This window comes from Vigna unguiculata, chromosome 1 (assembly GCF_037176805.1).
Source record: "Vigna unguiculata cultivar grain cowpea cultivar isolate G323 ecotype 2 chromosome 1, ASM3717680v1, whole genome shotgun sequence".
In the NCBI taxonomy this organism is placed as follows: domain Eukaryota; kingdom Viridiplantae; phylum Streptophyta; class Magnoliopsida; order Fabales; family Fabaceae; genus Vigna; species Vigna unguiculata.
Genome location: NC_140792.1, coordinates 8,607,284 through 8,632,846, shown reverse-complemented (window position 1 = coordinate 8,632,846; position 25,563 = coordinate 8,607,284). Strand labels below are relative to the sequence as shown.

Below are 25,563 nucleotides of genomic sequence, written 5' to 3'. Positions count from 1 at the left end.
TAGCTCTCTACCTAGGTTTTATATCCTTTCTTAATATAGTGGAATATTACTATCCTCTATCTCTGGTATAGCAAGGTTTAACGTAAGTTTTTTGTAGTGATAATGAGTTATAAAGAATAAATAGAGATTATGTATAATCAATAATATATGTTAATCGGTATGATATATATATATATATATATATATATATATATATATATATATATATATATATATATATATATATATATATAATAAGAAATGTTTAAGATGTTTTTAATCCTTTCACAAAAATAATTCTAAAAATGTTCAACTCAAAAGGAAATAAGCTAAACACGGAAAACTATATGGTTGCAATAATAAAAACTTTACTCCTCATATTTTATCTAATTAACCCAATATTTCTAATTCTCTTGGAACACATTTAATTTTACATAGTTGATATAATATTCAGCTAGACTAATTTGGATTTCGTTTTTCAATCCGTATCTGAATTAACTAAATAGAGCATACTGTACAATAATAATTACTTGATCTTGAATGTACAGAATTTTGCGACACGTGTCTATGATCAATAGGATACATGATAAACTTTGTTTTAGTATATGAAAATAGGTTAAAATATGACCGAAATAAAATATATTTTCATTCTCGAGTGTGAAATACAAATATACTATAAATAATTAATAGAAGTTAGTTAAAATATATACGGAATCAATATTACAACATGTATAATATGTTAATACATTTATTTTAAAAATAATAAAATATTATATGTGATATATAAATATTAAAAAATATAATATAAAATTGTAAATATAAAATATTAAATTATTGTCATCTTAAAATATTATTATTTTATATATTAAATATTTTATTGATTAGTATCGATAAAGTACCTAAAATATAATATACGAATACGTGATCCAAATCGAAGTATAATCCGGTTAAAATTCATGAAATAATATATAAAAAAAAAATCTTTAGTTTATTAGTAAAAATAATTAAAAAGCAAAGATATTTATTTTAGGTCGTGGTAACAAATGCTTTTATAACATTGGTTAAAGGAATCAACTACAGAGAACTTTTTTTCTAGAAGAGTACACGAAAAAAATCTTAGGTGAGTGTAATGTTACCGTTCCTAATAAAAGGAAAAAATAAAATCACTATTAAATTCCTTAAGTTTGATTAACGTTTTTCTTATTTTAATAATAATAGAAAACGGGTGAAGGGGACACGTGAAAGTTTGTGAATAGATTGGTCGGAGTTAGTGTGTTAATCTTTTGTTCTAAGGAATCCTAAATGTAATTATGAATTTATGACTACTCTTCACTATCTATATTTATGGCTTTATGAATGAATCCAAATCATTAACTCACCTGCCCATTATTTCACAATACTAAGATTCATCTTCACATTATTATATATTTTCAATTATTTTAACTATTTTCACTTTATTTAATAATTTCTTTTCAAAAATATAATAAAAATAACTAAAATTTTGTCTTCTGAATTTTTTATTCTTAACGGAAAAGAACATTAAAAAAAGATTGTTCTTAAATCTCATTAGCAAAGTTACATCAATGAAAAACTTTTTTTTTTATCAACAATAACTAATATATAAGAAAATATTAAAGATATGTTAATTCATGTACAAAAATATTAGATAGATGTATAAGAAATGTAAATATGAAACATTTGAATACTAGATATACTTTTTTTTTTTGAGAAAAACAGATCATACAAATAAAACAATTACACAGGATAGAGACTGAAAAATGATGCATTTTGTGATTTCTGTTAACCTAAATCATTAAAAAAAACCTATTTATACTTATTGTTTACACTGAACTTTACTCCTACCTAAAATTACAATCAAACCTATTTAATTGTACTTATATTTTAGTTTTTTATTTTACAATTACTTCTATTAATTTTGAAGTACAGGTAAAACTATCAGGATTCAGAATATACTAAGAACTTTTATCCAGGAAAATTGTACTTGATCTTTTTTTAAGGTGAGTAAATTATTTTTATGAACTGAAAGTTAGGTAAAGTTTTCTTTAGATACTGAGATTTATTAAAAAAGTTGACTTATTTGCACATATGTTTTTACATACACATAAATAAGTAATTCAACCCTAATCACATGTGTAAGGAGATTAAGTTATATGTATTATTTTAACCACACATCTTAGCTTAGTGGTAGTAATGTTTGACCTGGAATTTGATTACCGCAGGCCAGCAATCATATCTATATGAACAAGAAATGATTTTTTAATCTAATTATGTTTACCATTAACTCAAACATAATATTCTTGTATAAATATATTAAATTGTTGAGAATTGTTATTCACTCTGTCCTAAATTACAAGTTTAAGCTTTTACACAGGTTAAAAAAAATAGTAATACATATATATATATATATATATATATATATATATATATATATATATGTATATATATATATATATGTATATATATATATATATCGTGGACAATTAATATAGACACAATGCTTAAAATTAAGATAATTTGTATGAGAATTTTTTTTTTCGAAAATAGTCAACAATGCATTGTAAACTAAAAAAATATAGGTTATTTTGAAATAAATTATAAATACTAAAAAATTATAGATAATAGTAATTGTGTCTGTTTGATAATTGACAAATTAATTTAATTTATGAGATGTCTCGCTGATAAACTTTATAAGTTCAAAGCTGATTATCTAATTTAAGTAAAACTAATTAATAAACTACTTATTAACTATAGAATAACATAGAAAAGCATTATTACACAAATGTTGTCATATATAAATTTTATGGTTTATAGATAAACTAATGAGAGTATGTAATTATAACATATCTATTATTTTCCCATTTTTAATTTAAATTATTGTGATATTGAGTTTCTCTTTTATATATATTTTTATTTATTGTTCTGTAGTTTTCACACACTATTATGTAATAAAATACTAGTCACTTTAATATATAATGATAAATATTTTTTTAATTTAAATTACGTAAACAATTAAAAAGTAATCTAAAAATAATATAATAGTTAGTACCGTATTCAATATTTTGAAATGAAAAAGAAAAGAAATAGATAATAATAGATAAAATAAATTATAAATAGTAAAAAATATATTAAAGTATGAAGTATAATAATATAAAAAAAAATGAAATAAGTTAAAAGTTACAGTTGAAAGTTGAAGTTAACAATAAAGTAGTTAAATAAATAAAGTAATATATTAGAAAGACATAGTTAATTTAAAATGTAGAGCCCCAATAATGTGGTTAATGATTTGGGAAATGAGGGATTGGATGATGGAGTGCGTAACATGCGGTGCAGCCGACACGTTAATCGCATAAGAATGTTGCATTAGTTTATATGCATCATACAATAATAAGTTATATTTTTAATTAAAGTTTAGATTGAATTTTAGAGTCATCCATGACACTAAAGAAGAAAGTATAATATTAATGTATTAATGTTGAAGGTCTATAGAGAGGATATATGGTTGTTAGCACCCATGATAAGCCGAAAGCCAGTTATTAGTAAACAAACACAGAATCTCTCTCTCTTCACAGCAAAAACAAATTACTAATAATATAATATATTGTAGTTGACAAGAAGAAAATCTTTCTGCTGCAGATACGCTTTCATTAAAAAACAACACAAGGAGACCTAGCCATAGTTTGTCTCCTAAATAAGGTATAAACTATACTTTTTATCGCAGGTATATCGTGCCTATTAATTAATCTTTCACCTGGTCTCAAGTCTCAAGTGAATGTGTATATTCTTCACCAACTTTTCAATCTTCAATCATCTCTATTTTTTAACTCTTTTTCTTTCTTTCTTTTGCAGCCAGTTTTGAACAATGATAAACTTAAATATATATATATATATATATATATATATATATATATATATATATATATATATATATATATATATATATATATATATATATATATATCACCTCCATAATTCGGAAGAAAGAAGCCACGACGGAGGCAAATGAACAATTGAAAACCTACATCTCCAAACTTATATTCACAAAACATTGTTGTTCAACAAGCAGGTATTAAAGTACTACTATTTATACATAGATAATTATCATTCCACTATATTTCAAATAATATCATCAACTCGTTATTCCATAACAAACTTCACCGTATCAAACTCATTTAATCACTATTTTAATATGTTATCAAATTCTATATTTGAGATTTCACATCGACTAGAGATACAACGAGTTCATAGTATATAAATAAGTGCAAACCCCATCTTAATTAATTGTATAGAGTTAAGTTAGATTTAAAGTGTCACCTGCTATTGGATTACCCATTAATGCTCGATAAGTATATGCCTCCATACAAGGAAAGACAAAATGTTGAAGATTCCACGTCAACTAGAAATAAGACGAGTTCATAGTATATAAATAGATACACACTTTACTTTATAAGTCAATTTTATGATATTAAATTATTCTAAATCTACTTCTTATCAACTTAAAATGTCTTTCATATTATCTGATATCGAACATCTCTCATTTTTATCAACCATAATCTCAATAAAACTAATTAACCTTATATAAATGAGACAAATTTTCACGAACCAGTTTAATAAAAATGAATTAGAACGAAATTCACTATCTCAAAAAAAGTCATACTTAATATATACCATATTATACGCTTTCATTTAAAAAAAAAATAATATATACTTAATATATACCATACTATAAATTAAGATGATTTAGGTGTAGTTTTGATACTTTGAAAAATAAGACATGTTGAATAAATATTTATAGCCATTATTTATGAAGCTTCTAAAATTAGAAGACATGTTGAATAATATTGTATAATATTGAAATAAATTAAAACAAATAAATTTTTGTTTAAATTATTAAAAAGTGTTTACGTCAATTAAAATAAAAATAAAATTTTATTTTATAAGTCAATTTTATAATAACAAGTTAGACTTAAATCCATTTTATAATATGATGTTAGAATTTGTCTGAACAAAAATTTATTAAACTTATCATCACCTATCACATTTATCCGGGCACCAACAAAAATCTAATCCTACATTACATTCGTATGCCAATTTTCCAATAAAAAGAAAAAGAAAAAGAAAATTAAGAATACAACCATTGATCGTGAAGAGAAGTTGAATCTAGACTTAACTTAAAGATTTATTATCTCTGAATATTTATTCCCTCATGTTCATCGATGTTTCCATGTTTGATCGAGATGCCTATGATATTTAGAAATTAGTAGGTTAGTTTGTTTGCAAATGGAGTTATGACAACACAAAACGCGCGTCCATGACAACCTGGTCCACTCCGGTAGATGCTACCAGAGTTTGTTTGTGTTGTGATTATGATGTATTTTTACCCATTGGCCATTACACATAAAGAAACAACAAATATCTCTTCTAATATTGTTTAGTTGCATCATGCATTACATCATTTTTCTTTATTCCTTTTATTACCAAAGTTTTCAGGAACAAATTTCTCTGTATTCGTAAAAACATATAATGTATCATTCCTTTATGCCTCTGTGACTCCTTAAACCAAGTCCAACCACTGAGCTAATAAACCATTGAACCAGTCCAGTCCCTTGAATTAAAGCATAGCCCTACACGTAGCAGAGTCAAATTTTGTCAACATTAATCCCGCCAAACCACAGGAATATTTGTTTGCTCAATTGTCACCAAGTCTTTGAAAAAGTTAAGGAGAATGAACGATGGTCATAGTTTTTGTTTTTTCATCTTAGATTGACACCTTTCTCTTGTTTGGTTTATCACCATGTTTGGATAAGCTTTCAGTACAAAAAAAAAAAAAACTATACTGTGCTTTCCAAAACTTTATATATATACATTCGCATTAATTATAAGTGGAAGAGGATAAAGAAGAGGAAAAAGTTAACGCATATGTAATGAAAAATAAATTTTTTGAAAGAATGATAAACATTGTGTTTTTACATGCATAAATAGATAGGGGGCGTATGATGAGAATTTAAAAAAGAATGTAATTTAATTTATGAGAAAACAGTGAGGTTATTATAGATGAATTGTAGGTGATAGAGTTAGTGTGGTATTTGGAGTAATATATATATTTAGTATAAGGGTGATATCTAAAATAGTAAGGAGAGGAAAATGCATTATATTATAATAATAATTACTAGGTTTGAGGAAAAGTAGAGATGGAATTGTTAATCCATAAACGTGAGAGAGGAGGTAGAAGGGAGGGAAGCGTGTGGGGCAATTGGGATGTGACGTGGGGAAGATTTGAAGGGAAAGAAAAGAGAGAGAGCAAGAGAATTGGCCACGTGTATCGTGAAAGAGGGAGGAACGCGGGGTTCGACGTGTGCAAAACAACAAATGGGTTCCCCACTGAGTCACCCAATCCACACTAAAAAGCCCATTACACTACTTCTCCACACTAATGGGCCTTTTATTGGTTCTCTCTCTACCGTTTTTGTTGCCACGAATTCTCATGTGTGATTGCTCTGAATTTAAGGAACTTTCCCCATATTATAATTATGATTAATATTAAAAACATATTATAAGCATAGAGAGAAAGGGAAAGAAGGGGGTGCGTGGCAGTGTATGAGGACCCTATCACGCACCTTGTCCGATTCACTTATTGGGCAATCCTACCTTTTATGAGTCCCCTCCTCCATTTTCTTAATCCTACACGTGGTCTCCTCCTACATGTGTCACTTCAACCTCCATCCTCTCCTTCCATCTATTTACTATATATACCCATATCTCACTCCCCACTCCCCCCCAACTCACTCCCTCACATACACCTCTTCTCATTCCACCAGGACAACACAAAATACTTATTCACGCCAATTCTCACTTCCTTCGACAACCTCAATCAAAACAACAACAACAACACCACCACCAATAAGCATGCCTTCATCAGCTTCAAACACTTGGTTTAACGCCACACTCCCATCTCCCCCCTTCAAAGACCTACCTTCCACATCTTCTCCCACAAACTTACTTCCTTTAAGGAAAACATCCTCTTCCAACACCATCACATGTTCCCTTCAAACACTCCACTTCCCCAAACAGTACCAACCAACATCCACATCCACATCCACAGCCACCACCACAACACCCACCCCAATCAAAACTACCACCATCACCACCACCACACCGCCCAGGGAAACCAACCCTCTCTCTGACACCAACCAACCATTACCTCAAAAATGGAACTTTCTCCAGAAAGCCGCTGCCACGGCCTTGGACCTGGTCGAAACGGCGCTCGTCTCGCACGAGCGCAAACACCCGCTCCCCAAAACGGCGGACCCGAGGGTCCAAATCGCCGGGAACTTCGCGCCGGTGCCGGAGCATGCCGCGGATCAAGGACTCCCGGTGGTCGGAAAAATCCCCAAATGCATTGACGGCGTGTACGTGCGCAACGGTGCCAATCCGCTCTACGAGCCTGTGGCCGGGCACCACTTCTTCGACGGCGACGGCATGGTCCACGCCGTGAAGTTCACGAACGGCGCCGCCAGCTACGCCTGCCGCTTCACCGAGACGCAGCGTCTCTCGCAGGAGAAATCTCTAGGCCGCCCGGTGTTCCCGAAGGCCATCGGGGAGCTCCACGGCCACTCCGGCATCGCGCGGCTCCTCCTCTTCTACGCGCGCGGTCTCTTCGGGCTCGTTGATGGGTCCCAGGGCATGGGCGTGGCGAACGCCGGTCTCGTCTACTTCAACAACCACCTCTTGGCCATGTCCGAAGACGATTTACCCTACCACGTGAGAATCACCCCTAACGGCGACTTAACCACCGTTGGCCGTTACGACTTCAACGGGCAGCTCAACTCAACAATGATCGCCCACCCGAAACTGGACCCCGTCGACGGCGACCTCCACGCGCTCAGCTACGACGTCATTCAGAAGCCTTACCTCAAGTACTTCCGTTTCTCCCCCGACGGCGTCAAGTCCCCCGACGTGGAAATCCCCCTGAAGGAGCCCACCATGATGCACGATTTCGCCATAACGGAGAATTTCGTCGTCGTCCCCGACCAGCAGGTGGTCTTCAAACTAACGGAGATGATCACCGGCGGGTCCCCCGTGGTCTACGACAAGAACAAAACCTCACGGTTTGGGATTCTGCACAAGAATGCGAAGGACGCGAATGCGATGCGGTGGATCGACGCGCCGGATTGTTTCTGCTTCCACCTCTGGAACGCGTGGGAGGAGCCCGAAACCGAGGAGGTTGTGGTGATTGGGTCCTGCATGACCCCTGCGGACTCCATTTTCAACGAATGCGAGGAGAGTTTGAAGAGCGTGCTGTCAGAGATAAGGCTGAACTTGAGGACCGGCAAGTCCACTCGGCGCCCCATTATCTCCGACGCCGAACAAGTGAACCTGGAAGCCGGCATGGTGAACAGAAACAAGCTCGGAAGGAAGACCCAGTTCGCGTATCTGGCTCTGGCGGAGCCCTGGCCCAAAGTCTCGGGCTTTGCGAAAGTTGATTTGCTGAGTGGGGAAGTGAAGAAGTACATGTATGGAGAAGAGAAGTTCGGTGGGGAGCCTCTGTTTCTTCCCAACGGCCAAAAAGAAGACGATGGGTATATTCTGGCATTCGTGCACGACGAGAAAGAATGGAAATCCGAGCTGCAGATTGTGAATGCCCAAAATTTAAAGCTCGAAGCTTCCATCAAACTCCCCTCTCGTGTTCCCTACGGTTTTCATGGAACTTTCATTCATTCCAAGGATTTGAGGAAACAAGCTTGAAAAAGGTTCAACCGAGGAGAGATTTAACTGAGGGATGCTTGCAGATACGCCCCCGGAATCTACTCCTCCTGTAGTTTTCTGTTGCAGATTTTTACTTTTATTTCTTTCTTCATTTTTTTTTCTTTTATAATTTGGGCTTAACTTTGAGTGAGAGGTTTTGGGGACCAGCGTGTAGCTTTTGGGTGTAGTTAGCAGTGAAGCTCAGCTGGTCTCTGCTTTTCTCTCGCTCCGAGTGCATGTAAGTATAAGTAAAAAAAAAAAAAAAAAACAAAAAGAGGGTGCATATATACATAAATATCACAGTACTATATAGAATGTGATATACTGTCATGTGTTACGGTTTACTGTAAACTTCTGTTCACCACTACAGTTTTCTGTTGTAAATATCAGAAATAATTAATCATATTCTTCTTGTTTTGTTCCGCTATTTTTATAATTGTCCCTCTAGTTTCCTTCAAATCCTTGTCTTTCTAATGATTTGGAAGAAAGAGAACAAATAAAAATAAAAAGGTCACCTCTGAATTCATTGACTACCACCTGCCTTTTCGCTTGATTGAGTCTGAGTTAAAGGGAAATAGTATATTATTAATACGCTACAGTTAATTACTTTTTCAAAATTTTTATTATATTATACATGACAAATTTTCCAATGTATACGATGAAAGAAAGAATTGTTTGTTTATTTATTGTTGGTACAGGTCTGTGTCAGTTGATCAATATGTAAAATTGTGCAGTTAAAATGGGAAATTCCTATGGTGTAACAGAGTAAGGTTGGGTAGCACATGTTAAAATGGTGAGAAGTGAGTGTCCAATGAGAAGCAAACAATTGGGCGAGAGTTGAAAGTATGAGTAAGATAGACGTACATGGCAATATAAATAAGTGTCAAATCGTGGCCAGAATATCTATATATCTTCAGGTATATAAGGTAGGAAGTCAACTTGCAAGTTGAAATTTGGAAGGGAGGCACAAGATTTTTAACGAGAATTGTGTTGAAGGAAGGTGTAGCAAGAAGCAATGATATTTATATAGTGATGTTAAATGGTGTTGGATTGGTGAAACGAAAGAGAAAAAGGGGTATAAAAAGTCAAGGGAATTGGGGGGGTTTCTATTGGTAGATTGTGGAGAAAACATATAAGTTGACACAACTATAGACCACAGAGGCCTGACAAACTCACCATATTTATAAATATTCATTAGCTTCAATTATTGTGGAGGGGGCTCTCCACATGTCAAAGTGCTGTGCTTGCTCTCTTTGGAGGGTCCAACCTTTGCAAAATTTTCATCTCCAAAATGAAACTTTTCATCATTTCAAGTATACCCAACTTGGATGGAACATTCACAACAATGTGCCCTTAGTTGTTTTTGCAGCAATGTGATTCGGCATGTGTGTGTTTTATAGTTCCTTCCTTCAGTGCTAGCTTTTGCAATTTGCAATTTGCAATTCCTTCACTCATAGTGCAGCTATTGTCATGGCCATTTTTTGTTTTTATCTTCATAAGGGACTGATCATTGTGCTTCCTACACTCACTCACTCACAATAACTTCACCTTTGAAGTCACACCCTGTCATGTATATATCCATCATCATGCATTAATTCATTCCCCACTCTCCATCATATTTCAAACCAGACAATATGCTACTACTGTTCAAAACATTTCTAAATTATATTAATTTTCTCAATAGGAACATTTTTATATAATTAATTAAATCTCAATCATAGTCACCTCACTAACCCCCCCTTAAAAAAAAAGAGACTAAAGTTGATTTATGGTTTATCGTTGTTGATGAATCTTGGCTGTTGGGTCCATGAAATGGAATATGTGTCTGTGGAAGGAAAAGAACCAACAATTATATCAGTAATAAAGTTGATTTCTTTGTCACCGAAAAAAGAAATTATTCATTAAAGTTGGTTCCTTCTATTTCTTTTCCAACACATGGCAACCACCAATTTGTTTATGTGGAAGTTAGTTATCCGTCAGATTTTTTGTTTTTCAACACAGTAAGTTCTCCTTTTCGTTAGTCAATGTGCTATCACTGTTCACCCTCTTCATTTTGCTTTTACGTTTACGTGGAAAGAATTAACATCATGCCTCTATTATTAACGGGAATAAATGTTAAATTTTCAATAATAAATGACCAGATATTTACTTTACACTTTGTTCCATTTCTGCAATGCTTTTCCTCATAAATGTTGCATATTTGGATTTTGGACATGCATTTTAAAGCACGCAGCGTGTTTCTTTCTGGTCAGTAGTCAGCAAAAATGGCTTGTGATGTGAAGAAAAAAAGAGAGAAAACGTGGCTAATATAATTTACCATCAATCTCTTCTTATTCATAAAAAACTACTGTTACAATTTTTGTCTCGGCTTCAGACATGTTACACGTGATTTCTTGTCTCTATATACTTATTTTAAAAAAAATGTTAATAAGGGTATTGTTGAATTAGGTCATTTCTATTTACATAAAATAGACAAAAGTGAGAATGGAATTAGTGCCTAAACAACCAGAGAGTCCTAACGCAATGAGCTACATGATTATTATAACCTAAACAGAAAGACCAACAACATTGTACAAATGAATGGCTAATCATAGAAGTGCAATAGAATAAAACTCCCCGGTTTACAATTTTACTTTGACCAGTAACGACATTTCGTGTTCTGCGTTAGAAGTTGTCACCAAACAATTATTAAACCCACCGAAAGAATTGTATATTGAATGAAGAGTTTTAAATAAAATTTTCATTGCATTTCGGCCATGCTGTAAAAAGGTGGCAGGTTAAAAGGTGGCAGCAGGTTGCAGAAATGTTGTGGTTCCACATTTTCAATTTCGCAAGCAACCATTTTATATTTTATATTTTTATATATTCTATTTTTTTTAATGTGATTTTCTTCATATTCGGTCAACACATATCATCTTGTATTGTCACATTGTATCTGCCCTACATGCGAAAATAGGAAGTCCCCAATATTCAGCGTGTTCCTAAATTGAAATTTGTTTCACTTTGGTCGTCGTGGTTATGTTATACCAATCTGACACGGTTCCACAATCCGAATCAATTAAATACTCCTATATATGATGATGTGAAAAAGAAAAAGAAAACACTTATAAACTAATGGTTGAAATCAATTCCAATAGTAATCGTAAACAAGTTGCAACTAATTCCGAGTAAGTAAAAGATTGCAACACAAATTCCCATGTTGGTTTTAACACACAGAAGCTGCTACAAATTCTCGTACCAGTACTTTTTTTTGCAATGCCCATATCGTGAAGTTCTATGGTTGTGGTTGAGTTGAAGCTTCATGGAAGAGCTGAGAGGTGTTTGGCCACACAAACACAATGAGTGAGAGATAACAACGACAATTTCATATGGGAAAAATAAACAAGAAGAAGATATTGTGCAGCATTTAATGTTACGATAGCTACGTGTAACGGTGATTCGGTATCGTGCTTTTATTATACGACTATGAAATGTGTATGTCTTGCCAAAATTACGACTAAAACATTTTCCTTTCCCTCTAAAATTGCATGCATATATGCATGTTAAAATAGTTGATGCATAAATTCACTGTTTTTAATTTAAAATGTTATTAATATACTTATTTTGTTAACTATTTTTATCTTAAAAAGCTTGAATAGCACCGGGATAAAAATGGTAGCATCTATACCCTGATACACTACTGGTAGACTAATTTGATTGTATGTTAGTGTAAAGATACATTCAAGTACCTATTTTATAATTAACTAAAATTTTATAAGTTAAAAAATGGAACTCACAAATTTTATGAGTTTTGTAAAATTTAGATAAATACAAAAAATTTATCATTTTTATTTAGTACGTGACTTAGACTTATACTTGTCTATATATATATATATATATATATATATATATATATATATATATATATATATATATATAAATTAATACATCTTTTTAATAAAACTGTCTGTAGATAATTATAGTTGGGATTGTTTTTTAGTTAATTTTAATTTATTATCGTTTTTTTGTTCCTTGATAAAATTTTATGAGTAGAATTTTGTTAAAATAACTATTATAACATTAAATAAAATAATAATTGATGAATTTTGTTAAGGAAACGCGTTTAACAAACTTAATGCTACTTTGAGAAACATATGAAAAATGACTGTAATGAACTTTATATTATGGACACCGATATTTTGACACCACTTTTTTTTTTACTACTATTTGATACTATCCCTTATTATTATTTACTTTTTCTTTTTTTTAAAAGTATAAAAATTAATTTTTGTTAATATTATTTTATCCTTATACAAATTATCAAATCATCGTCAAATAGTGTCAAACAACATTTTTTTCTTATATTATATTCTAATCAAACATATTGTACCCTAATTGAAATAATTTATGAAACATACACTGCGGAACATAAGTATTGTTTGTACAATTATATGAAATGAGAATGTAATCTTAAAACTAATTTTATAATGCCACTCTTTATCTAATAAAACTGTTCATATATGTTTTTTTTTCTTTCACTACAAGCATTTGAAAAAGAATAGGAAATTGGGAAAATTTTATGATTTTCAACTAATTAACAATTAATACAAGATAATATATTCAAAAGAATGTCATAAAACTGGGTCTGCTCTAAATCTAATCATTGAAAAAAAAAAATATAAAAACTAAATTTGGTTCTACTCTGATCTCGTGCACATGACAACTGCAAAATCGAACTAGAAGTGAATTTGAACCACACATAAACAAAATCTATCTTCTGTGAGGATAAGATAAATGCATATATGTATATGCAGCTACGTTTACTTTCAACAATCAATGGCACCCCGAGTAACGTGCAAGTTTTGTGGCCATGGCTTCCCTAAAACTTTAGCTCAATTAACCAAAATGATACTTCAACATTAATTCCAAGACACAATTGTAATATATAAATATAGATATAGATATGAAACTTTTTAAATAAGCTATTAGAAACTACGAAACCCTAAAAATACTGCATTTAATATTGACACGAGTATATGGTACACACTATATATGAAGATGCAAAGGTGAACCTATAATAGTAATAAGAGGATGAAACATTGAGGCTATTAGGGGACACATGTCATGGGTTAGACCTATGAGACATTATTTTCTAAGGGAAAAGTTGATACATATTAGACATTAGTTATTGGTTGACGTCAATGGGATAATTATTTGGAGTCACTTTTAATAGATTTTGACATTCATGGGTATTATTATGAGATAAGATATGTACATGCTTGCTCTTTCAATGATAAGAATAATATCTCTAAACTGTTTCTGTTGGAGTTGAAAAACCAAAGGATATTTTTGGGGATGTTCATGTTACATTCATTCCCCCTCACAATAGGTCCCATCTTCACAAAACATATAATAATCTTCGTTGGGTTAGTTTATGTCAAATTTTAAATTCAGACATTGTTGATTCAATTTTAAATTACTTTAACACTTTGATATACCATAGAGACTCATAGAAGTGTATAGAGAAAAGGGAAAGATATAAGGTAAGTTGTGAATTGTTGAAATGATTTATGTTACATATTAGTGAAACCTAATTTTAAAAGAATAGTATATATAATGATAGTACTTTAAGAGGTGCATTGAACCATATCTTGAATGAATATAAAATGTGGAAGACATGTGAAAGAAGAATATATGAGAGTGAGTTAATAATTGAAGGAGATAAAAAAAATGAGATGGTAAAAAAAGAAAAAAAGAAAATGTGAAATGGAAGCCGCATTTGAGGAAGATATCGTTGTCAGGTGAAGGTGCAGCGAAAAGTGAGATATTAATGGTGAGTTTGTGAAGATGTGAGAACCACAAGTTGGAAGAATGTGGTGTGACCCACGAATGATCCTTTCCTTTCAATCAATGAATTCCAAAGTCCTAAGAGAGAGCCACTGACACAAATTGACTAATATTTCCTATAAACACCGAGAACGCCGCTTTCAACTCTACAAACGTCTCAAACCTTAACTCTCTACCCCCCCCCTTCTCTTTATCACTTAATTCTCCGAACAGTGATTCATTATCAGTGTAAACATTTTACAGTTTTAACTTTTTTTTTCTTCTTGTCATAACAAAACACATTCAAAAACAATCAAATTTAAATCAAATTTATATAATAAACTTTACAATTTTAACTTTTTTCCCCCTTACGATAACAAAATAGATTATACAACAATCAAATTTAAATAAAATACATAAAATTCACGTCACAAGACAAGAAAATTCTTAAAAAATAATCAATTTTAATGACAAAAAACATGTTTAGCTAATGTTAATGATCAATATAGAGATAAATTCATAATAAAAATTATTTTAATTACCAATTTAGAGACTAATTATAATCTTTTGAAACTATTTAAATTGTTATAATTTTTAGTTTATAAATTAGTGTCTAAATTTATCATTATAGTGCTTAATTATTTATTGCATTGTCAATTTTAATCTAAAATATTAATGATTTGTTGGTTTTTTTTTTTTGGTATTGATTAACTTTCTTATTTTTAAGTAATATGAAATTTAGATTCATATTTAAATTTTGTTATTTATTGATTTCTTTGATAACCAATTTTTGTTGACGATTGTCTAACATTACTTGAAAGTGTTGTGAACAAAGTTAAAAGATAAGTTTTGTTTGGACAACTTCGTTTTATGAAAAATTGTAGTATGATGATGTCGTTTTGGTTCCTTTCTTTTTACTACCCGTATGATACATTATCAAACTAATTATCTAATGAATTGGCACCGTATATAAAAGTTTAGAATATGGCGAAGAAATACATTGGGAAAAGAAAAGATAGTGAAGCTATATATAAAAAAAGAAGTTGTTGATAGTAATATTAATATTTAGTTATAAATTTGTTGTTGGTCCATCAAATTCATTACTGGGGTTTACTGTTTAAGAGCTAAATTTAATATTTTAGTTTCTGGAATTAGCATTGAATAGGTTTTATTTTTCAAATTAGAGATTAAAATATCCTTTTGAAATTTGAAAGATAGAGTTCAGGCGAAATTCATAAAGTAATTAAAAGACGATGAAACGAAATATTGTATAACTAAAGTTGTGCAATATTTTTTTGATGACCTTGACACTTTGTTAATGTGATGCATGTGAAGATAGAATTAAAATTTGTAGGTATGTTGAAAACCCGTTGAAAAGGAGTCCCAGGATTGAATAAAGAAATATAAAGAAATATAAAGAAATGCATTAATGGTGATTGAATAGTTTATGAATTTGATATATTAGGGAGCAATTAATGTGATAATTGGTTCAGATAAACGTCAACTTCTTCCATGGGATCAGTGGCCAGTGGATAAAGAGAATGGAAGTGCAACAAAAGGATATAAAATTGAACGTAAATGGGAAACTTTTCATCTTCTTATATCAAATGGAACATGACGACCAACATGATGTATTCGATTACCTAATAAACATTATTTAGCTCTATAAAATTCATTAAACCCTCCCAAAGGGTCCAACATTCCTCAATTAGCATGAATTAACTTGCGTCCTTTTGCTAATCTTGAAGTGCTATTAGGCATTAAAATTATAGCTTCAAGATATATTATTATATAATAAACTCCACAAGTCACATCTCATCACATATCTCATCACGTAACACAAGTTTCTGCCAGTTTTTGACTCTCACATACACACACCACAATCAAAGCTTCAAGTTTTTATTACAATTTAATTGTTAAAGGCACTATTATTATTATTATATATAATGGAAGCTATGTTGTTATCAATATGTCGCGTACGTATGCCAAAAAATTCATCAAACTTTTCTTCCCACATTCAACACCTTCAATAGGTTCCCTTATCTTCAATTTTACCCACAAAAATAATTTACAAAATAAGCACCAAAACACATGATCCTTTCTTTCTCACACACCACTTGTTATGTTACAATTTTCTTTCGGCTTCTTTAATGAATCACTCGGTTAATTAATGCCAAACACTATGCTAAACTTTGTTTCTGTGGTACCAAACGCTATACTAAAACCCTCCTAACATCATGAATAATGTGCTAAATTTTACAAGTGTAGAAAGGTAAATCTATTTTATTGGTCCATTTCAAAATCCACGATTGAAAATGAAGTTTTGTTGAAAAGTAAATTTTAAGTCTTACTCAACTTTACAAAACTAACTTATAAAGTGAGGTTTACAAATATTTATATAAACAAAACTCCATCATGTCAAAGTATATACATTTCAAGCATGAGAATAAACATTAATAAGTAGTTCGATAGTGACCGGATAATGGATGACATGATAGACTCAATAAACAACAATATTATTAGGATAGACTTTAACTTATAATTTTAATACTATATTAAGAAGTGGATGTAAGCTTAATTCAACCTTACAAAATTGATTTGTAAGATAAGGTTTACGATCAATTATATATTATAAAATTGTCTTATTTCTAATCAATGTATAAGATCTCAAAAAAAATTAAAATTTTGATTAATGTAAATTTCGGTGCAAGTTTTAATTAAAATAAAAAGAAAAAAAAATGGAATTTCTAAAAATAATCAAATGTCAAATATAGTCACTTTTTAGATAAGGATTTCGGTCAATAATTACTTTTTCATTTCGAAATATTGTTATTTTTTAAATTATTATATATAAAAATTAAGAAATACTCAATACTACAAATTTGGATAAAGATATTTTAATTTTTCTCAACTATGTTTATCTCTTTATTTAATGCAAGTGGTACTACATTAATTTATCCTCCTTATTATATATAAGAGTATTGTTGAGGAAATCAATTAAAAGAATAATCGTTTTCGAAAGGAAACTGAAAACTATTAGTTGAGATCGGTGGAAGTACTATAATCACATGAAATGAGGTATATATTATAATCTCTCACTGTATACTATTATATGAGGTATATACTATTATTTGACACAATATATGATTGAAAATAAATATAAAAAAAATCTTTATATTTCGTGTTTAGTTGTTAAAATATTACACGTTGTCACAATCAGTGAGTATTAATTTAATGAGTCGAGTCTATATTTATAACTCTTTTTGATAAAGTATTTGCATTTGCAACTATACTTGCATTTTGATTTACATTCTTGCAAATTTAGCTTAAAAAGTTTTTTTTTTCTTACTTTTCAAACACGTGTTTCTTTCTCCATTCATTTTCTTGTATGAAGTTTCTGAATTCATGCATTTACTTTTCCGTGATTTTACATTGCTTTTTTAATTTATGTTTTTCACGTGTTTACATTTCAAGTACTTTTATCTTTTTGACCACTTTACTAAATATCTGACATTTTTCTCTTTCTAATTAGTTCTCTTAGCTTCGACTTAATTTGGATTATCTTTTACATTTTATAATCTTTTCAATCTACTTGCTTTCTTTTAAAATTGTGCATTTACAATCTAAGCTTTTGTTCCATTTCAAGGTTTTTTTTTTCCCTTTGCATTTTGTTAATTTTATAACCTTTATTCTGTACAATTTTGAATTAATAATCTGATTTCATTATTTTTATTCTAAGCAATTGGCTATGCATGATAAGCCTTTTAAATATACAAATTGCTGATATATCAATGTCTCATCATGAAGATTTGAATGAAGTGATTTTGAGATTCGATTTGCATCTTATGTACTTTATGATTGCCATATTAATTGGACTAATAGTTTATAATTAAATTATTTAACCTCATTTTTGGTACGATAAAGTAATCAACCCCTCAATGAGATTGAATTAAACAATAACCATATCGCATTCAATTCAGTTATTTGTTCTTATTTCTTCTAATCATAGTATTCATTTTTTTTTGTCACATTTGTTGTCAAGTTTTTAGGTTTATTCAGGAAGAGATTTCACTGGAGAGATACAACACCAATGAGACATGAGCCTAACCACATAAGATATTGACATCACTCTCAACCCAAAACTTTAAGGCAATAGATTTATGGGTCTTTATCTTTATATAGTGCTCTACTTTCCTATTTCTAGCCAATGTGAGACTTAGACTCATACTTGGATTCCTAACAATCTCCCTCCCAAGGGTGAGTCCCTTCAACCACATTGGTACACTCCCCCTTCAGCGGAAGCATTCCCAACCATGAGTACTCATTTTCTGCCCTTTTATGTACCGCTGTTCTTCTTAACGGGACACGCTTACCTGGAACCCTTGCTAGGAAGACTTTCGATACTAGGACCATACTGCACTCGTCTGAGCCGGTTTTAACGATCGGCTCTGATACCACTTGTTAGGTCTACTAAGGAGGAGGTTTCACTTGGGAGATACAACACCAATGAGACCTGAACCTAACCACATAAGGCATTGACACCACTCTCAACCAATAGGTTTATGGGTCTTTATCTTTATATAGTACTCTAATTTCTCATTTATAACCAATGTGGCAACACTACTTTATCATAATGAGATTGAATCAAACAATAACCACGTCACATTCAATTCAGTTATTTGTTCTTATTTCTTCTAATCAAAGTATTCATTTTTTTTTGTCACATTTGTTATCAAGTGTGCCTATTGTTTATTTTTATTTTTGAAACAAATAACGTGGCTCATTAAACACTTCGTCTCAAATGGTATTCGAGGAAGAACCATTTTGAGAAACAAATTTTAACCATATGAATCAACATATGCTTTAAATTAATTAGATTTCTATTTACTGTATACCTGTTAATTAACCTTTCTACGTTATATTTTAATTTAATTTCTTTGACTTGATAACATTGAAAAACTCAATTGTTTACACTATAATTAAAAATATAATATATCACTAAAAAAAATTATTAAGTAACAACTAATTTAGAGATAAAATATAATTAATCATTATATAGTATATCACTAAAAAAATTATTAAACAACAACTTTCAAATTTGGTCTGACAAATCTTCCTTTTTTCGGAGATTTACCTTCTATCTTAAGCCTATGCTTTTGCACGTTGAGGTTTCCTCTCTATGAGGGTTTCTCTTGGCTCTCTGGCCAATTTAGATCTTCACCAAAGTTTTTGGAGGAGTTAGAAATAAAAATATATTCAAAATTTATATATTTAATTATTGTAACTAATACCATAAAGTACATAATTTAGTATTACTACAAGAAAACTCTTAAATAATAACCAATTGTAGTAACAAAAAATTGTTAGTCACTATAGTGACCCATTTATATATCAATTTACAAAATAAAAAATTATTGATTATTAAAATAGTCACTATTATGAATAAAAATTATAATTAGTCGCTAAATTGGTCACTAATTAATTATAGACTAATTTAGTAACTAATTTCTTTAGTAGCCAAAACTTGGTAGCTAATATTTAGTAACCAAATTATAAACTAATTCCTCTGGTAGCCAAAACCTTGAAATCAATAAGTTAACTCGCATGAGTAATCAAAGATTAAACACCTATTTACACCATCAAAGTGTACTATAAATATTTCAGCATCAAGGTCGTTTGATGCTTAAGTCGTCTAATGTTTTAATATGTTTTGGGTTGTCTAGTACTTGGTCGGTTGACACTTAGGTCGTTTAATGACTTAAGCTATCTTAGGTTGTCAAACCTTTTGTTGTCTAATGTGTTAGTCATTTACTACCTTAGTGATCTAACATAATGACTTAGGTTGTTCAGAGACTTTTATTGTCTAATGCATTCACTTGTTGATTTCTACTGTTAGACTCATCTAACACCTTGACTCATATAATCTCTAGACTCATGTAATGTTAAAATTTGGCATGCTCATTAATGAGACTATTTTTTTTTTGTAATTTACAAATATTAATCATTTAGCATATTCAAGCAACAATATACATCATATATTTTGATCTTCGAATAAAATTGATCAACTTCTCATTCTCAATATCTTCATTATTTCTCTTAGTTGTCTAATCACAACTTGATTTCTAACCAAAGACTTACTCGTCTGGTAGAGTGTTTTGTTATTATCAAAATCTTATTGGTTGCATGAAGCTTGTCTACTTTAACAATCTTCCCCTTTTTTATGGTGACAAAACAAATCATGAAATAATTCACCATATATGTTTCAGAGCACAAAATTGATCAATCATATATAAGAATAAAATAAATCAAAATATGTCATATTATAAATATAGCAATTTATGTCAACATTTATGATTGGTAAGCATAACTAGAACATGCAAAAATATGTTATTAAAGGCACAAGATCATACAAAAAAAATTAAAAGCAATCAAATCGTTATTTAAATGAAATCCCAAGATGTTTCAGTAAAATAAACCAAAGCTTGCATGAAACAAAAGAAAGCCTTAAAACCAAATTTTTTCCAAACTTGAAAAACATTCAAAAGCAATTTCAAAAACCAAAGATTGAAAATTGTTGCCACTTCACTTTGCTTATCCCCCTTTCTTTTCTTCTTCCTTTTTTTGTCAGCATAAAAAAGAGATTGACGTAAAAAAAAAACATCACGACAATGGTGAGGGAGGCTTTAGTGACAAGGGAGTGGGACATATCTCCTTTCTTGTGCTATAGTCATCTCCAAAATCCTTTTCAAAATATCTACCATTTTGGTTGTTTTGGGAGTTTTAGGCACATTGGGTATGTTAGGGGGAATTTAGAAAGTCATGGAAAAGTAACTGGTGTAGGTGGTGATTATGTTTTAGATATGAGTGTCATAAAGCACATTGAAATATTTTCTTTTGAAGGACATGGTCCAGAGGATATTCTCTTGTGAGAAGAAGGAATGTTCTTATTGGAACTCATTATCACAAGAAATTTCTAGGTTAAGAAGGGAGGTGTAATTGTGTATGAACCAATTATTTGAATAAATATACATTGGTTAAATTTTTGGAAAGGATGTAGCTCAAACATTTTAAAAAAGGTTTTATAACTTACAACACTAGACTTTTGAAAACCGAAAATAGTTGAAATTATTTTTGAAAGAAAATCAAAACCTTTCTAAATAAAGAGATTTTTACAATATTTTGAAATTTAGAATATTTTCATGTTTGATTTTGAAAAACTAATCAGTGATTATCAATCAAATGAATATTCAATATCAATGACACTTAAATATGCATCTTAGTTTAGTGTAATGCATGAAGTTACGAGAATGCTATTTCAATGCATGAAGTGAAGTTATATGTTCATGCAATATTCTAATGCAACTTATATGCATTTAGTGCTTAAATACGTCTAATGTATACATATGCATCTATTTGACTAGATGCATATGATAGGCTGCATACATCTAATAGAATAATGCTAAATGTGGCTAATAGGATGCGCCTAATAGGCTAACATGTTGTTTCTGCTTCCTCATTGCTTTAGTTAGTAATTTTATAGAGTCATGTCTAAGAGGGTTCTTAGATGACTAAATCGCTCATCTGTTGATCATTTGTTGGGGATAAATTGTAAATCAAAGATACCCTTCTGAACATAATCTATAATGAAGTGATGCTTAATTTCAATGTGTTTTGTCTTAAAATGCAAGACATGATGCTTAGCTAAATTTTTAACGGTAGTATTATCACATAGTATAGAAATGTTACTCTCATGTATACTATAGTCCTCCAATCGATTTTTTATCCAAAAAATTTGAGAATAATAGTTGACAACTGATATTTATTCTACTCCAATAGTTGATAATGTAATTGTTCCTTACTTTTTTCTACACCAAGAGATTAAATTTCCACCAAGGAAGTGACATCCTCCATTAGTGTTTTTTCATTCTACTTTATCTTTTGCGTAGTCAATATCACAATATCCTTGCAAAGTATAACTTTCCCGCTTTTTGTAGAAGAGACCACGATTAGCAATACCTTTAAGATTTCTAAATATTCTTTTGACAACATTTCGACGTAATTCTCTTGGATCTAAGTGAAAACAAACACATAGATAAACATTAAACATTATGTCAGGTCTATATGCAGTGAGATATAACAATGATCCTATATTGAGTGTTGTCCGCGATTTAAACTCTTTTTCAAATCCTAAGGATGTATTAGGATGAATTGATGTTTTCGTCTCTTTTGCATCTTCCAAGTTAAATTTCATATGAAATTCTTTAGCGTACTTAGTCTGATGGATGTATGCATGATCCTTAGCTTATTTTATTTGCAAGCCTAAGAAAATTTTTAGCTATCCTATCATAGTTATCTCAAACCCACTTTTCATAAGATTTGAAAATTCCTCATAAAGTGTCTCATTGGTAGCATCAAATAGGATATAATCTATAGATCTATACTAATACAAATACATCAGAGCAATATTTCCTAAATAGTGTGGTGTCAACGTGACCTCTTGGAAATCCATTCTCAGCTAGAAATATCCTTATTCTCTCATACCAAGCTTTAGGAGCTTGTTTAACCATATAGGGCTTTATTGAGGTTATAAACATGATTTGGGTGTTTTGAATCTTCAAAAACTAAGGGCCTATTCTACATATACTTCTTCCTCGATAAAACCATTTAGAAATGCACTATAATTTTATATTTCTAAATACAACAAATGAGAGTAATATGTGAATAACTTATAATCTTGCAACAGGAGCATAACTTGCAGTATAGTCAATACCTTCCTATTAGAGTAACTTGTAGCTACTAGTCTAGCTTTGTTTCTTTCAACTTTGCCTTGCTCATCAAGCTTGCTTTTTATATACCATTTTTCTCCAATGATGCTTTCACCCGTGTAAGAAAGGGTTTTGACACCGGTTATTTTAGACATTGTACTTTGGTTTAACAATGAAGCATATCTAGGTTAGGTAAAAAAAGTGGTTGTTTGGCTTCAGTTATGAACCAAAAAATAAATTTCCATATTAGCCTTCTGTTCTTTTCGAACCGAAGCATAAAGCCATAAATAAATAATGCAAAATAAAAAAAAGATTAGTCATCGGTTCTTCTAATAATTGAAGCCTAATCCCTCTCTGATATTAAAAAAGTATATTTAATTTTAAAGGGATATTAGGCTTTGGTTCTCCAAATAACTAAGGCCTAATACCCTTAAAATAAAATAATTCGTTAAATCAGAAAGGGATTAGGCTTCGGTCATTGTCAGAATCGAAGCCTAATACCTTTAAAATTAAATATTTTTTAAATTTGAAAAGTATTAGGCTTCGGTTAGTACCAGAATGGAAGCCTAATACTTGCTTTATGCTTTAGTTTTGGTATTAACTAAAGCTTATTGTAGGCCTTTTTTTTAAATAATTTTGTTTTTGTTTTTGCAAAGATATCAAACCTGGACAGACAAAATCAAAATCAAACATATCCAATACATTATATATTTTCTAAATAGTTCAACTAGAAAGAATCATAATTCACAAGTAAATGTGCAAAATACTATTGTACATTTGTATTAAATATTTTGCAGAAGCTATCCTTATAAACTTTATGGACTTCTCGAGAAATGGTGTACATTTTAATACAATAATTTCAATTAGTATATAAAAAGATAAAGTTGCAAAGTATTTGATTTAATGCAATAATTACCATTTCCTAACTAGTTGAAATACGAGCATAAACAACGGTTGCCATCAATTACATTACATAGTAACCACACTCATATGAGTCGGTTTGTTTATTGCACTACAATATATAAACACAATTTTTAAATAATTGAGGAAGAAAAAGAATCAAACAATTATATATGGAACAAAATAACAAACCTAGAGGTACAACTATTTAAGTTTTTTGCTTTAGTGGTTGATTTCCCTAACAACATGTTGTGTCCAACAATTGAACTATGAAAAAGGGAATGTTTTATGATATACTTATATAACAAAGAAAGTTCATAACATTTAGGTTCTTACTAATCTATTACTTGTAAGAGAAGGTTGGGGGGAGACTTATGCAAGGAGCAAAACCACACAACATTGTTGTCCTTTAGGGCAACCACAAGTAGCTTCTAGTGACACCTAAATTGAAAATCACTTCATCATTATAACATAAAATGACAAATTATAATTACAAGTCAACAAACTACACTTATGTAGAAATTTATGGGACTAAATATATTTGCTTCTCTTGTATAAGGCATTTGGTGATGCGTTCTTGGATTTCATTAAACTTATTGCTTTTATCAGTGAGTTGGGGGTCTATGAACCCATATACATCACTTAACCCTATACTCTTACTGACACTAGACATATACCTGAAGGTAAAACATTTATTTGACATAAGTAACTATATAAATCAATTAGATATAATGAATGGTTAAAGAGCTTACAACATCCATAACCTAATAATGTTAATATTAAGTTCTTTTGTTCCCGATGCAAGCTCTAAGACATCTACCTTACGTAAGTACAGTGGCATGTCAACGGCTTTTCCACAAACGTCAAAATCTCATGAAACCATCATCAACTCATCGCTTAAAATGTTTGAAAGCTGGTGTAATACACCAATAGGACTATCCATAGATAGAGGAATCTTCTTAGGTTTTGATACGATCCTTACTGGAAAGATGATGATCTTTTCTGAATTTGAATATCTTCTATAAAGAACAATTAAAATAAGAGTAAATAATATGGAATAAGATAAAGATGGACTACGCCACAATCTAGCAGATTGATAAGAAAAGGAAGATTCGCCACCAAGAGGTCTCTCTTTAATAAGAACCCAATCAAAAGAGTAAAAGCCACAATCAATGATAGATATGTCAAGACGCCACAATCAAATTTGAGATTGACAAGTCAAGACGTCATGATCGAGTTTGATAAGTTTGACAAAGATTTGCCATAAAAATCCTTGTCTTTGATAAGAACCTAATAATCGTTTATATAAAAAACCTAAGATGCTTGTTGTGCCATGATAAATGGCTCATCT

The 25,563-nt window shown here is 30.7% G+C and overlaps 1 protein-coding gene across 1 annotated transcript; it reads left to right on the top strand.

Moving 5' to 3' along the window:
• The first annotated feature begins 6,752 nt into the window (after positions 1-6,752).
• LOC114191515 (9-cis-epoxycarotenoid dioxygenase NCED1, chloroplastic) lies at positions 6,753-9,169 on the top strand. The gene has a single exon (XM_028080728.2). The coding sequence runs from the start codon at positions 6,904-6,906 to the stop codon at positions 8,740-8,742; it is 1,839 nt and encodes a 612-aa protein (XP_027936529.1). The 5' UTR covers positions 6,753-6,903; the 3' UTR covers positions 8,743-9,169.
• The last annotated feature ends 16,394 nt before the right edge of the window (positions 9,170-25,563 follow it).